Source organism: Microcaecilia unicolor, chromosome 9 (genome assembly GCF_901765095.1).
Source record: "Microcaecilia unicolor chromosome 9, aMicUni1.1, whole genome shotgun sequence".
Classification (NCBI taxonomy): domain Eukaryota; kingdom Metazoa; phylum Chordata; class Amphibia; order Gymnophiona; family Siphonopidae; genus Microcaecilia; species Microcaecilia unicolor.
The window spans coordinates 122780440-122796808 of record NC_044039.1 but is presented as its reverse complement, the minus strand read 5'-3'; the positions used below and the strand labels follow the sequence as shown (position 1 = coordinate 122796808).

At 40.9% G+C, this 16369-nt stretch overlaps 1 protein-coding gene across 1 annotated transcript in view; it reads right to left on the bottom strand.

Annotated features, from left to right (window-relative positions):
* Positions 1-331: 331 nt before the first annotated feature.
* Positions 332-16369, bottom strand: part of EIF2S1 (eukaryotic translation initiation factor 2 subunit alpha) — a 36009-nt gene continuing 19971 nt past the window's right edge. Inside the window, exons 5-8 of the mRNA XM_030213949.1 lie at positions 8881-8987; positions 4201-4298; positions 3824-3967; positions 332-874 (exon numbers count right to left, since the gene is read on the bottom strand). Of these exons, the coding sequence (XP_030069809.1) occupies positions 749-874; positions 3824-3967; positions 4201-4298; positions 8881-8987 (475 nt within the window). The 3' untranslated portion in view covers positions 332-748. The remainder of the gene's footprint in view (positions 875-3823; positions 3968-4200; positions 4299-8880; positions 8988-16369) is intronic.

Here is a 16369-nt window from a genome sequence, read left to right as displayed (position 1 = left end):
GTAGCTTTGTAAAAGGAGCCTTTAGTTTGTATCTAAGGCAATGGCGGGTTAAATGACTTGTTCAAAAGTCTCGAGTAGCATCAGCAGGATCTGAACCCTGGCTTCCCTTATTCTCAGCCCACTGCTTTAACCACTACGCTAATCCTCTACTCCACATATTGTTTTAAAGGCATGCACAGAATATAGTAAAATCTATAAATTCTGCTACTTCCTCATGAAATATAAAGCATTTCTAATAAAGTGCTCCTGCCTCATAAAATAATTTTTCAGCTGGACTATGGTGATTATGTGCACTAGTTGTTGGAATTAAAGAATGAAAACCAAACGCTGGTTAAATATCCCAGAAATTTATTAAATGTGTTACTTGAATACAATCTGTGTATAAATGTTAGGCCCTTGTCCAGCTTGGATGCTCCTAGTAACCTGCAATCAGTCAGAAGCTTGTAACTGAGAAAAGACTGTCACCATATTGGCGTTAGGGAGATATGAAAACATATTTCCAGAGCAGCAGCCATACCCTGCTCAGGTAGTTTGAGGCTAGAAAAAGAGTAACAGAACAGCTTCCATATGAGAAGGCGTCTCCACAATTATGTCCATTTTAACATTTAAATTCTTGAAAATAAAAAATATTTCTCTCTTTTTTTGGAAGTTTTTAGTAGAGGAAAAAATTTCAGTCCCTGCAGTTTGCACTTGGACATCTAATATGTGTTATATATTCCTGAAGACAAACAAATTTTGGAAACGGCAGTTAGTCTTCAGCTTTGGCCTCCATCTCCTCTGCATCATCATCTCCATCAACTTCTGCATTCTCTCGTTCCAGCCGCTCCAACTGTCGAGCAAGCTCTGTTTCATCTGTGTCTGTGACGACTTTGGGCTGAAATAGCATTAGAACATACCATGGGTTAGAGGGCTTGTTTTCTACAAAAAAGCTCTTTCTGTATTAGGTACAGTGAAAGTATTGCTTACAGTCTCTAGACAAGTAAAAGTTTTACTTTGGTTACAGTTACAATGTTATTTTCTTCTACTACCTACATGATAGAGTTTTTATTAAATAACAATTCTTATTATATAACACATTTATTTTCAACCTCCTCCTACACAGCTCCTCATCTCCTCACCCACAACAGAGAGCAATGACCAGAGATACAGCTTGTAAGGATGAAGAAAGGGTTAACAGAGAGGCATCAGTAAATAGAAATTAATTTTTAAAATAAATTACATAAAACACAAACTTGGACCAAAAGATCCATTTTAAAAATAAACCTAAGCGCTTTCCATGCTACTAAATTGCTGCTTCTAGTCTACATGAGCACAATGTTTTAATTCTTCCATACTTCAAAATTTCTTTAAAATGGCTATAGAGTAGATAGCACACTTTAACACTGACCCTGGGGTTCTACCTGTACCAAAATCAATTCATTCAGGATGGGGTCCAAATTCTTAAATCATCTAATAGGTATCAAAACTTGTATAGCCTGCAAAATGCATAAAAACTCAAACGAGGAACCATTTTGACAAGTTAATGATCTCCAACAGGCAAGACTCATGAGAATTCCAGATCCTGTAATTAAGCAGCCTATTGTTTCAAACTTGAACTTATATTGAGGACTCCAGCAATATTTATCCCAAAATGCTTTAGGCTTTCTTTTACAGGTAAACAGTGGGAAATAGACCAAGCAATTTGTGTGGGATCTCAGTGTTCCTCCGCCTCGGTGGACTTTCACTTAGACTTTCTTTTACCATTATGAAAAAGAGAATCACATGTGACCTTGTTGAATGATTGACCTAAAGAAGCACTATTCAGATTTTAACAAGCTTAAACCAGCATTTAGACATTTATAAATCCTGATTTTACAAAGCTGAGATATCATCTAGATTTCAGAAAAGTGCTTCTATTGAGCAGCAAGCCACTGGGGATTAGAGCCCTGCCTCCTCCCCCCCCCCCCCCCCCCAAAAGTGAAATTGGCAAGGAATACTAAGTTCTACAACAGCGCCAGGAAAAATAAATGCTTGTGTGTCTACAACGGTCAACAAACACTTATTTTACCATTTCATAGCAAACATACATTCATGTGCCCATGTTGACCAGTTCATATTTCACACATTTATGTTTCTAAAGTGGATGCTCATGTATTTTAGAATTGGTTCTATGTCAGCAGATCCTGTTCTAAAATACTAGTGGAACTTGAGGCATCCTGCCTCGACATATAACGAAAAACTGATGGGATACTGCAGGTTGGTTGAAATAGGGGAACATGCTAGAATATATATAGTTCGTTTGTTTGTTTTTTGAAAGATTCCAGCACCTTCCCTGGCCTCATATTTCCATTTCAGTCTCTTATAAAGAAGAACCTGCCCACATGTCAAGTTCCAGCACAACTTTCCCTTTCCGAAATGTGTTTTATTTATCGATACAGCCAGTGATGCCACTGCCACTACAAAAACCACAGGAGGGGACACGATTGTCTTGTCCCTTAAGATAATTTGGCTAGTTTACAGTTGTCATCCTTAACATTTATGGAACTCACTACACTGCTATAAAGAAGGTGTATCCAATCCAAGAAATTTGATTAACTCCATGCATTTTTGAACAAAAGTACATTCTCAGATATTACATGCTTTTTAGGTATCTATGAATGTTATACACCTTTCACCAGAAAACATTGGCTCATATAACTTAACTTTAGAAGGCTGTTTGGGTATAAAGGTTAGTTGGCCCCTCTGAGTTGAAAAAACTGCTGTCTATAAGCCTGACAATACTCATTCCAGTTGCTAACATTTTACCAGGATCTTAAGACATAAGTAGGACTTATATTCTTAGGTGTTTATGAACTGTAAATTTATGTGTATATTTTCCATATGGTTAGGGGTTCTAAGAGGGTATAAAAATTGGCATTTGTTTTTCTGTGTCACATGTACTAGTGCTGGATACCTTTTTCAGTGGAATCAAATATGTATGTTTGTGTCACTTAGACTTCATAAAATAAGTAGACACGTTATTTCAGTCCTTCTAAACACAGGTATTTTAACTGGCACACCTGGGCAAATTTCAAACAGCACATTTACAGGGGTAAAACACTGCTTTAGCCTAGGAAGTTTGCAAACTGCCCTCAGATTTTGTTTCTCTGAAACTATTCTTTAATACCCACAGAGGCTGCATCCAACCTCCCTCTTGATCCCTGTAACACCTACTGCTTATTACTTCAGAGTAAACGGCAAAAACTGAATGTGAAAGCAATCTGTAAAACCAGAATGACATTTTTTACAGTAATCAAAAAATCTGAGTCTCATTCACAGAGAAATGCTTAAATGAGGTTCAAGTACCTCCTTCACGTTTACAATGTGCAGGGATTCTAAAACTGCTCCAGAATTTACTTGCCAAAGATGAAATGCATGCTTATCTTCTGCCCCACCACCCTCCCTCTCTTCAAATGGTAGTAGTACAAGGTGAGTGCATTTATTCTCTAGCAAAGTGCACATCCTACATTCTATTCTAGTACAACTCTCTCACTTTCTTCTTCCACTCCACACTCCTTATCTCCACTCCAAGCTGTTGTCTCTCCTCTTCCATTCCTCCCTCCATGCTACAGCACACTCCCCCGCCCCCATATCCCCCATCCTCTTCTCCATCAGCATTAACTTCTGCAGCCACTCACTCCTTCAGCTCCCCTCCACCCCAGAAGACCCTTCTGCTGATAAAACACATCTCCTGCCACCTCCTGCACCTTGGATCAAAGACACCCGACTACATTCTAGCCAAGAAAGTGCATTTTCAAAACCCACATGTATTTGTGAAGCTCTTTAACACAGGGGCTGGTCTCACCTCCATTTGGACATTGAAGACTCCTCTTTTCTCTTCAATCTTCTCTTTGATGACAGCCATGGCTTGGTTCAGAACGGAAAGACCTTCTGTCCTTTCCAGTGTTGTGGTGGTCATCACGTACCGAGGAGGAGCTATCAGATTGATCTAATTAACAAAATAAATTACAGTGACTGTGACAGAAAGACCAAGAAAAGTGGCAGGAGCAGCATGTGCTTTAAGAACTAGTGAATGAACAGACAGGACCATTCTGGAGACAAATGAAAATGCAGACAGGTAGGTGACAACTGGATATTCCCTTCTATTTAAATGTCACTCAGAAGCTAGAATGGAGGTTGTGCAGCTCTATGATGAAAACACGAAATTTCTGATTCTCCTACCTTGATAGGCATGCTCTCTGTGGAACAATTCAGACCTGCTTTCAAGGCCTCTTTTACTGCATCGATACCTTCATACCCATAACAGGCAACTTCAATGTCTAAGGATAGATATTCAATTAAGATTAAAATTCACCCAAATATTTATTATTATTGTTATTATGTATTTCATTTATAACCTGAATACACATAATGCTAATTTCTACAAAATCATAACTACAAAGCAAAACGTTATTGATTGTGTAAAGTCAGAAGGAAAACTTCTCAGTACCACACAATTGTAAAGGCTGAAACCTACAGTGCAAAATGTACAGGAAGGATAGATGATACTACATTTTCCTACAACCCTAGGGGCAGGGGAGTCACCAGAGGAATTCTGGGATGGGGAAAGGCCCTATTTGAAGAAGCCCAGACAGTAGGGTAGGAGGGGCTTCCACTCAGAGGGCAGCTGCAGATAAACAAGTTGGTCGTTTGGAGGAGGTCACCCACATGGAGGCAGACAGCCTGAAGCAAGAGCACTTGAATTCCAGTGGCAAGTCCAAGGAAGTGAAGGAACTTTAGACAACACAGTAAACCAAGAAGAAGAGGAAGAAGCGAGCATGGACATACACAGTATCTATGTAAGCCACACTCAGGACGAGCAGATAAGAAAAGATTACAGTATGTAAAATGGTCGCCAACTGAACTACCTGTTAGAAGTCTAGCTGAGGGCTGAACCTGGAACTGGGATAAAACCACAGATTCTATGAGCTAGACTTTTGGAAGCCAAGGCATGACAAGAACTGTTGGAGACACATAGTAGGGAAAACTGCTAAATTATTTATATTTTCTATGCATCTATAGGAGAGTTAGACAGATTGTAGAGATTAGTAGTTGGTACGGATGGGCAAAAGGGTCTTTATCTGCTGTCATTTTCTATGCTTCTATGAAAGATACTGTTTCCTGAAGACAGTCCCTCAACTGCTCTATGGGATGGATGTTAGCAGGAGATTTTCTGGTCAATGATACTGTGCGAAGTAGTCTATTGTTAACAGAAAACTTCTATTAATGAGGTCTGCACTCAAAGACTTTTGTTACTATTTGGCACTAGTGTTGTTGTATTACCCATAAGAGGAAGAACTGTTCTGTGATATCTGCCTGGGAGATCTGTGAATATTATCCTCATAGCTGAGTTGACTGTGCTCTTAAGAGAGAATGGAAAACCTTGAAGGTTCAAACCTTCTCGCAATAGCCTTCTCAATAACTAATAATAAATACAGTAGAGTCTCAGTTAACCGAACTTTGGTTACCCAACCTTCTGGATTAACCAATGGTTGGTTTGCCGGGCTCTTGCCCACTCTCCCTCCACTTTCCCAAACAGATGCAGCTCCACTGCTCCCAGACCCTCCCTTAAATTCCATCCCACTCACCAGTTCAACGGCAGCCATGGGGGGGGGGGGGGGGGGTATCGATGCCTGCTGCCATGGCTGGCGGGGATCCCTAGGCCCCGTCAGCTGAAGAGATTGTCCACCGGTTTCTCTCAACTGCTCCTGCCTCCACACATGTATGAAAACTGAGCATGTGTGGGGAGGAGCACCTACCGCACACATGCTCAGTTTTCATGCATGCATGGGGGAAGAAGCAGTTGAGAGAACGCTAGCAGACAATCTCTTTGGCTGGTGGGGCTTGGGGATCCCCGCCAGTCACAGCAGCAGACACCAATGCTTCACTATGAGGGGGCCCAGGCCTGAGGCCTACCCTTGACTATGGTTGAGCTGGTGAGTAGGGAGGAACTTAAGGGGAGTCCAGGAGCAACAAAGCTGAAAATATTTGGAAGAGTGGGTGGAGTAGGATTCACTTTTGGGGGGAGGGAGGTGTATCTCAGATTATCTGACTTTTCATTTATCTAAGAACGGGTCTGTCCCGTTTACGTCAGATAATAAAGACTCTACTGTACTATGTGCTCTGGTGTGTCACAGTAGCAGTTCACCACCACTGACAAAATCCTGCTACTAATTACATGTGGAACAATTCCAAAATGCTTTGGAAAAATGGATGTTTTTCAGCTAGGAAAACACAAAGTTAATTTCTAGTGCCTTACTAGCATATCCTGTTTGCAATGGAGAAATGAGTCCCTTCACATTCTGCATATTTTGAATTCAATGACAACGGACATAACACACGAGCCTTTCTTAGCTATATTCTTCAGTGCTTTTTAAAATCTCAAACCATTTCATATGGCAATGCCTAACAGTCAGTATTAGCTCCTATAATATCGAAGCCCACTGCTCTCCAACTAGAAATGGAGTATGGTTTATTGATTTAATATACTGCCTTTTGTTAGCACATGATGACTATCTCTCTATATAAAAAGCAACACCAACGTTCTATGAAGCCTCCAGCCGGAAGTGTGAAGGGGGCGAGATATCCGGTTTCCCTATGAGTGTCTGCCCCGCCCTCTCTGTAACACAGTCAGTGAAGGAAAACAGCAGAGCACGAAATCAAAATCAAATCGCTGGCTCTGTAACAGTGAAGGACTCAGAGGTGGGAGGGGAGAGAGGCCAGAGGGCAGGGACACACACACTCCCACATGCACATAGAAGAAAACATTGCTAGCCCCCGTTTCATTTGCATCAGAAACGGGGCTTTTTTACTAGTTTACAATAAAAGGTTGACAATTCACTACAAATCCAGACAAGAGAGTAACAACAAATCTCAAATACAAAAATATTACAACATAGCCTACAATACACAAGAATATAAAAACTATATAGTTACAAATTCAGTCCAAATATATAATTAACAAAAAACTTTCACAACATAAAATCTAAAAGTGGACTAATCAAATGCTTATTTAAATACCCCAAATTTAACCTGAGCTCTCAAAACAGAATAAGGGACTCTTATCAAGCAATGCTAGTAGTTCCCGTGCAGCAATATCTATGGAGCCCAAAGTGAATGGGTTTTGTCACTATTACCGCACTGGGAGACACTAGCGTGGCTTGATAAAAGATGCCCTAAGTTAAACTTGCCATGTGGAAGGGAATTCCATAACAATAAGCCCTAAAAAACTAAATGCAGCTTTGTGTGTTAGTTCCAGACCAGATCTCATTGGAGATGAAACTGTTAACAAGTGCAAGTTACACCGCTACACTTTATTAGAACAGACCAGACACAGCCCGCATTTTGGCAACAATGCCTGCATCAGGGGTCTATATTTGATATCAGACACAAATGGTCCAATGATGAAAATGAAACTTGTCTTGGAAAAAGACAGGTCTGCTAGGGGCTTAAAAAGGAGACGTCAAAAAGCATGGGAACAAAATATGGACCTGAATGAACGTACTGAACCGTGAATTGTAGCCAATGGTCCAGAAACTCTGTCCCTTCTCCCTTAAGGCCCTGCAGTTTCATGTCCCCCCCTCCCATCCCCATAGTCCAGCAGCTCCATGTCCTCTCTCCCCTGCCACCCCTATAGTCCAGCAACTCCCTGTTCTCTCCCCTCTCCCTGGCCACCTAATGATCCAGTGACTACTACTACTATTTAGCATTTTTATAGCGCTACAGAGCGTACGCAGCGCTGCACAAACATAGAAGAAAGACAGTCCTTGCTCAAAGAGCTTACAATCTAATAGACAAAAAATAAAGCAAGTAAATCAATTAACGTGTAGACTCTCTTTGCCCCTTTTTGATCCAGCAACTCTGTGTCCCCTCTCTCCCAAACCCTTATGGTCCAGCAACTGTGTCCCCACTCCCCACAAAGAAAGTGCAGCCCCAGCTCTCAAGGCAACAGCTCGGAGAGGAGAGCGCAGGCAGCAGAAAACAGTCCTGCATGTTGCTACACTAATCCTAGCTCCGGGGTTCCTTCCTGGGCTCTGCAGGCAGCAAACATGCTTTCAGGCTTTCACTTCTGCTGGAACTGAAAACCCTGCTAAGTGTGTTTGCTGCCTGCACAGCCTGGGAAGGAGCCTCTACCCTAGGATTAGTGTAGCCACGTCTCCCAGATGTGCTTATTGCTGCTGGTTGGCCCTGTGACACACCAACCAGGTGTTTGCAACAGATACACACTGGATGAGAATTGCTGCACCAAATGTACTGCAGTATTCAGAACAGGCTGCAAGTGTGAGAGAATAAGCAAGGACCCCTGACAAAAATGCATTACCATGATCTAAATGTGAAATGACCAATCCATAAACTAAAGCAATGCAGCTATTAAGAGTAATACTGTAATTGTGGTTAGGTATTGGCAATTATTTACTGAACGTACAAATTAACGCATAGCTCTTAGGCCACATTTACAAATATAGTTAACCACAATTTTCAGCTGCCAATCTAGTTCAGTAATCATATCAGGCGCATACTAGTTGTTTTTTTTAAAGTAAAAGGCAAGATGAGGGAAGGGGGTTACACGTGGAAATTTATATGTTCATCTACCTCAAGTGGAAGAATCTCAAGTGGGCAGACTGGATAAGCTAATTTGGTCTTTTCCTACTAGGTTACTATGTAAACTAATTGAAAAATAAATTGTATCGGGATAAAAAAAGGATTAGAATAAAAGTTTGCTAATAATGCAACTTGAAGCAGATGAGAGCAGTCAGATTTCAGCCCTTTCATCCTATCTACATTTGGTTAATTCTGAAAGGAGTTGGGAAGTACAGATTGAACTGTGGTGAGTTCCATGATATCACTGGCTTTATGACTTACCTGCTCGAATTTTAACTGCCTGTGGTGTCAGACGTCTATTTATGTTGTCAATGAGCACACGTTTCTCCTCTTCTATCAAATCAAGTCCATCCAGAATAGAGGGGTCTCTGCATCAAACAAATAAAAACTAGCAGAAATCAGGCACATTATTCTTAATATAATAATTTGATTCCATGTTACTTCTTATAGATGTGTTCACTGTCTCTCACAACAATAGCAAATGCATCACAAAAAAACAACACATTTAAAACAATTTAATTAAAAAAAAAACACATTGAGACTAAATCATCTAACATTCATGCTGAATATTCTGGCATGAAAAGCCATATCTTTAATGAGTGCTGAAACAAAACATGTCCCTCCATTTATATCAAGTAAAGGGTCATTTAATTCCACAAGGCAGCCATCACATCAAGTACCAAAAAAAAAAATGCAGTCGAAGACCAAAGAAATGTGGCAGAAAGATACAGAAATCTCTCTCATCATTTTGGTGCCATCGGCTTGATTAAAACATTTCCAAGCACACCTGGAATAAGCTGCCTAGACAATTTAATATCTTATGAACTCCGGAAAGAAGCTCTCGCATGATGCAAACACTATAGCAAGCATTAAGAGTAAATTTGAGAGGCTAAGATTATATTCTACATATCATAGATTAGCAGTAAGTTTATTCCTGTCATAGTACGCACAAAAATAAAGACGCATTCCACAAGAGAATGCCCGGGTCCTCATTCATACCCAAATGGCTTCCCTCACCGATAGTACCTCTAATAAAAAAAGATGTATCCTGTGAACATAAAGGACTGGAGCATAAAGCTATAAACATTCCTGTGGATATCTCGGACTCTTCCCCCTCAAAGTCTGAAAAGCTATAATCTTTTATAGACAACCAGCAGCCAGTGCAAGGATTGAAAAAAGGTGTAATATGTTCTCCACATCTAGTTCCTGTTCCCATTCTAGATGCACTATTTTGATTAATCTTCTCTCTTTGAATAAATTATGAGGAATTACAATTAAAGAAAAAAAAAAAAAACCCAAACACATGGAGCTCACAGAAGCCCAACAAGATGCACCAAACGGGATGAACAAAGTGACTTATTTGCTGATACTCATTAGTTTAGTTAGTATGCCTAACAATGCTGAAATGCTGGCAGAGGAGAAGCTGTATCTGAAAGATACATTTTCCAAGAGACAGAACTCCATGGGGGGGGGGGGGGTCTAAACATGGCTGCTTGCAGTGTGGACGTGTAGAGCACTGTCTCCTGCTGGACGTTTGTTTTTTTTTTGAAGTGCCGACCTAACAGCTGATCCGTTATATTTACCGGTATGTCGTCAAAATCTACCCAGAGTGACAGCTCTGCTGTGTTTTCCACCTCCAAACGGAATAAAACTGACCTCTCTGAGAAGGCTCTGCAGTCACCATTGCCTGGGGATAAATCGGATCACCCCGCTGAAGATTTAAAAGCACTGTATGCTTTGATGAGGCAAAATCTAGCTGCCACCTGTGATATCAAATTGGAGCTAGCGTCTCTCACTACTCAGCTAGTTCACTATAATGCTAGACTTGAGTTTTTAGACGATCGAATGACTGCCCACGATTCCCTTCACCAGGAGCTGGATCGGAAGTTAAGTAAACTGGACATTTTACAACGGGAGTTGGAAAATGTATCCAATCACATGAGGAGAAACAATTTGTGCCTAATTGGGCTACCCGAACAGAGGGTAAAGATCTTGTCAATTTTCTCACAACGTTTCTACCCACTCAACCGTCTCAACGGTCGAAGTGGAGCGAGCTTATCGGATTAACATCAGGCCAGCTCAGGGGAAGTTCCCGCGACCAATCGTAGTCACCCTTCACCGCTACGATCAGCTGATGTTACTCATGCAGGCTTCTCGGGCAAAGTCGCCGTTGCTGTTTGCTGGGCATACAGTGGTGGAAATAAGTATTTGATCCCTTGCTGATTTTGTAAGTTTGCCCACTGACAAAGACATGAGCAGCCCATAATTGAAGGGTAGGTTATTGGTAACAGTGAGAGATAGCACATCACAAATTAAATCCGGAAAATCACATTGTGGAAAGTATATGAATTTATTTGCATTCTGCAGAGGGAAATAAGTATTTAATCCCTCTGGCAAACAAGACCTAATACTTGGTGGCAAAACCCTTGTTGGCAAGCACAGCGGTCAGACGTCTTCTGTAGTTGATGATGAGGTTTGCACACATGTCAGGAGGAATTTTGGTCCACTCCTCTTTGCAGATCATCTCTAAATCATTAAGAGTTCTGGGCTGTCGCTTGGCAACTCGCAGCTTCAGCTCCCTCCATAAGTTTTCAATGGGATTAAGGTCTGGTGACTGGCTAGGCCACTCCATGACCCTAATGTGCTTCTTCCTGAGCCACTCCTTTGTTGCCTTGGCTGTATGTTTTGGGTCATTGTCGTGCTGGAAGACCCAGCCACGACCCATTTTTAAGGCCCTGGCGGAGGGAAGGAGGTTGTCACTCAGAATTGTACGGTACATGGCCCCATCCATTCTCCCATTGATGCGGTGAAGTAGTCCTGTGCCCTTAGCAGAGAAACACCCCCAAAACATAACATTTCCACCTCCATGCTTGACAGTGGGGACGGTGTTCTTTGGGTCATAGGCAGCATTTCTCTTCCTCCAAACACGGCGAGTTGAGTTCATGCCAAAGAGCTCAATTTTTGTCTCATCTGACCACAGCACCTTCTCCCAATCACTCTCGGCATCATCCAGGTGTTCACTGGCAAACTTCAGACGGGCCGTCACATGTGCCTTCCGGAGCAGGGGGACCTTGCGGGCACTGCAGGATTGCAATCTGTTATGTCGTAATGTGTTACCAATGGTTTTCATGGTGACAGTGGTCCCAGCTGCCTTGAGATCATTGACAAGTTCCCCCCTTGTAGTTGTAGGCTGATTTCTAACCTTCCTCATGATCAAGGATACCCCACGAGGTGAGATTTTGCGTGGAGCCCCAGATCTTTGTCGATTGACAGTCATTTTGTACTTCTTCCATTTTCTTACTATGGCACCAACAGTTGTCTCCTTCTCGCCCAGCGTCTTACTGATGGTTTTGTAGCCCATTCCAGCCTTGTGCAGGTGTATGATCTTGTCCCTGACATCCTTAGACAGCTCCTTGCTCTTGGCCATTTTGTAGAGGTTAGAGTCTGACTGATTCACTGAGTCTGTGGACAGGTGTCTTTCATACAGGTGACCATTGCCGACAGCTGTCTGTCATGCAGGTAACGAGTTGATTTGGAGCATCTACCTGGTCTGTAGGGGCCAGATCTCTTACTGGTTGGTGGGGGATCAAATACTTATTTCCCTCTGCAGAATGCAAATAAATTCATATACTTTCCACAATGTGATTTTCCGGATTTAATTTGTGATGTGCTATCTCTCACTGTTACCAATAACCTACCCTTCAATTATGGGCTGCTCATGTCTTTGTCAGTGGGCAAACTTACAAAATCAGCAAGGGATCAAATACTTATTTCCCCCACTGTAAGATCTTCCTGGCACCTGACTTCTCTAAGCCGACGGCTCACAAGCAAAAGCGGTTCATGGATATGCGCCCCAGGCTTAAAGCTCTTGGCACACAGTATGGACCTCTCTACCCTGCTGTTATGAGGGTAACCCTTCATGGCAGCATCAAGCATTACAACGATCCTGGCAAGCTGAAGCAGTTTTTGGAGGAACACACCATGCACTAATGGTACAGAAACGTGATGCTATTGCTCTGTTGCAGTTTCTTTTTTCTTTCCATTTTTGTTTCTCCTTTCTACTTCCTGGCTAGCGACTTGTAGTACCAAACCTGTTCTCTGTTCCTTGTTCTTACTTCTGTCCATCCCCACTTTGCTAGATGCCTTTCCCTGTAGTGTTCCTAGGTTTCACTGTGGACTCCTGCTGTGTAGTTACTGCTGTTATTTATCTTCAACTACTGCTTGTTCTTTGGCTGGTTCAGACTCTCTCTGAGTCCACTCTGGCTACATATTCCCCATATTGCGCTCTTGTTTCTCCTTATGTGCTGTGCAAACAGCTACTTTCCTTTCTCCTCTTCCTGTTTTTCCTAGTTCATTGTTTTATTTTACTTTTTGTTTTTTAAAATTTTTTTCTTCCCTGTCTTTGCCTCTTTTGTGGGTTCTGCTTTTTGCACTCCTTTGCCATGTTCTCTTCATGCATATGTCAGCTGGCTCATCCTGAAGACCTCAGACTTTTGTGTTACCCATGCTGACTCTATGACTTCTATCCCTCAATATTAAAGGGATTGCTAACCCCGCCAAATGAAAGAAGCTTCACCTATACAGTAATGTTAACTCTCTTTCATCTTTTTCAAAGAGGAAGTCTCCAGTACAAGAAACATCTGCTACCTTGTGGGCTGATGCTCAGAACCTAACACCAGCGTAAAAGGCTATTAGCTCTGGACTAGCATTGCTGCTGAATGCTCTAATGGTTTCAGCACGGTTGCATTTAAATGCATGTCATGGTAGCCATGTAAATGCGGTTATTAAAAACCCTGCAGCAATTAAAAACCCCACAGCAATGCTTAAAAAGGAAGGGGAAAAAAAGGACTATTAGGCGCATTTAGCACCAGAAACCTAAGGCCTGCTCCGGGGCAGCGTTGAGAAGAGGTGTCTAACGGAATCCCCTCTCTCCCCACCAACCTGACCACCCTATCCCAGATGGGCATCCCCTAAAAATGCCACTGCAGCCCCCCACCGACCCCCAACCTTAAAAAAAAATCCTGGGGGTCCAGTGGACCACTCCTAGCCTCTTAACGCAGAAAAAACATAATGCCTTATACTTACCTCACAACATAACACCAATAAGTTCACTACCATAACCACTCCAAGCGTAACCCTCCCCGTATCAAATACTCTGAAAATTCTGGGAGTTACCACTGATCGAAATCTAACACTCGAATGCCAAGTGAAGAACACCACCAAAAAGATGTTCTATTCCATGTGGAAACTCAAAAGATTAAAACCTTTCTTCCCAAGATCCATCTTTCCCAATCTTGTACAATCAATGGTACTAAGTCACCTAGACTACTGTAACACACTCTATGCAGGCTGCAAAGAACAAACGATCAAGAAACTCCAAACAGCACAGAACACCGCAGCCAGACTTATATTTGGAAAAACAAAATTTGAAAGTGCAAGACCCCTAAGAAAAGAACTACACTGGCTCCCACTTAAAGAGCGGACCACGTTCAAGATCTGCACGATTGTTCATAAAAGTATCTATGGAGAGGCCCCGGCTTACATGTTAGACCTCATCGACCTCCCTCCCAGAAATGCTAAAAAATCAGCCCGCACATTTCTTAATCTACACTTCCCCAGCTGCAAAGGAACAAAATATAAACTATCACATGCAACCAGCTTCTCCTACACAAGCACACAGATGTGGAATGCATTACCTACCAGCTTAAAAACAATTAATGAAATAATTAACTTTCGCAAATCTCTGAAAACATACCTCTTCAACACAGCCTACCCCGAAAACTCATAACTAAATTATAACACCTCAATACCTTAACCTCCCTGATACTCTTCTATACATAATTGTTTGATCCTTTGCACCAAATGTATCTCTGCTATATTTGACTGTAACACCATATGTATCTGTTACCCTGTAATGGCATTGCCACAACAGACTATGTAAGCCACATTGAGCCTGCAAATAGGTGGGAAAATGTGGGATACAAATGCAATAAATAAAATAATACAATATCTTTGCCATCTGGAGCTTATTTGTTGTCATATGCTAATATATTTATTTGGCTCCTGGTCTGGGAGAGTACAGATTTGAGTTAGTAATTTCTTCTTGTATTTCTACCATCAAGACTTGGGCTACCAGGTATATGTTGATGTTGAATATGCTGATAAAACAAAGATTTAGTAATTCCTTGCATTCAATTCCTTCTGTAATTCCATTGGAGCAGTTTCAGTTAAATTCCTCTTGTGCAAACACTGTGAGTTTTGGGTATTCTTTTTTTATTCTACTTTGTCATTTGAGCCTCAAATCAAACATTTAACGAAAAAGGTATTCCTTAAATTCAGCCAGCTAAGATCAATTCAATCCTATTTTTAATGATAAACATTTTGCATTTTTGGTTCAATCTTTCTTATTGTCACAACTGGATTATTGCAATTCAGTTTGCATTGGGTTACCAAAGAAACAATTGGACAGATTGCAGTTACTGCTGCTAAAATGATTTTTTTGTTGTAACAGATACGATATGTCTACCCCTTTATTGATTAATCTATATTGGCAAGAATTACTATAAAGTTTCTTGTCTGGTATTCAAATCATTACATGGGTTAAAGTCAATTTATCTGTATGACTTATTTTTTCATTCTTTTTCTCAATTACCATTTAAATTTAAGTGTACTAATACTTTTCTTTATCCTCCAGTACAGTATTTACCCCCAGATTCTATATAGTGCGACTAAAGTTGCATGCACAAGTACAGTTGTATTCTGTATTTGCATGCAACTTAGTTAACAAGCCATTCAGCGCTAATTGCCAATTAACAAAGCAATTGACACCAACTGGCATTAATTAGAATTTAAGCTCAGAACTGTAAATGTATTCTATAATGTGATGTGCGTAAATTTTAAGTCACGTAGTTGAAAATGGGGCACAGCCATAGGCATGGAATGGGCGGGTCATGAGCATTTCCAAAATCTATGTACATTGTTATAGTCCGTATGTAATTTAGGCACTGGGATACTTAGAGGCATATTTTCAAAGCACTTAGCCTCCCAAAGTTCCATAGAAACCTATGGAACTTAGCCTCCCAAAGTGCTTTGAAAATAAGCCTGTTAGTGTAACTGCCCGCGACTAAATTTAGTCACGTAGATGAGCACTCGGCATATTCCATAAACCACATGGAAATTTAGGCTTATGCTATAAAAGTACACCTAAATTATGGCATACTTTATTGAATATGCTTAGGCATATTTCATTTTGGAGCTGATTTTTTTAGGTGTGACATAGAATCTACCATTTAATGTCTAAAAGAAATTATGACTGATCATATTCATATCTGCTTTTCATTGGAATTCTTTACTATTGGATCTAAGACTTGAAAACTCTCATGCTCTTTCGTAAAAATCATAAGACATTTTTGTTTAATGAATATTTGCTCATTAAATCTGTTTAATAATGGTCTTTATTGGTATTCTAATCCTGTGCACTGCTTTGGACCAGTAAAGAATTTGGCGGTTAACAAATACCAGATTAGATTAATTTGACTGCCATTGCTACTGATGCTATTGCTGGGTGATATGGCAACTTCTTAAGGAAGATCTATGAAAGCTGACTGGCTAAGTCTAGCTTGGTGAGCAATGTAATAAGCTGTTTCTTTTTACGCTATATGTTAAAATCAAGCCATCAATGACTATATAAACTTACAATTAGTACAATGTATGCATATTTCACCAACTAGTTAATAAGCAATTGCAATGA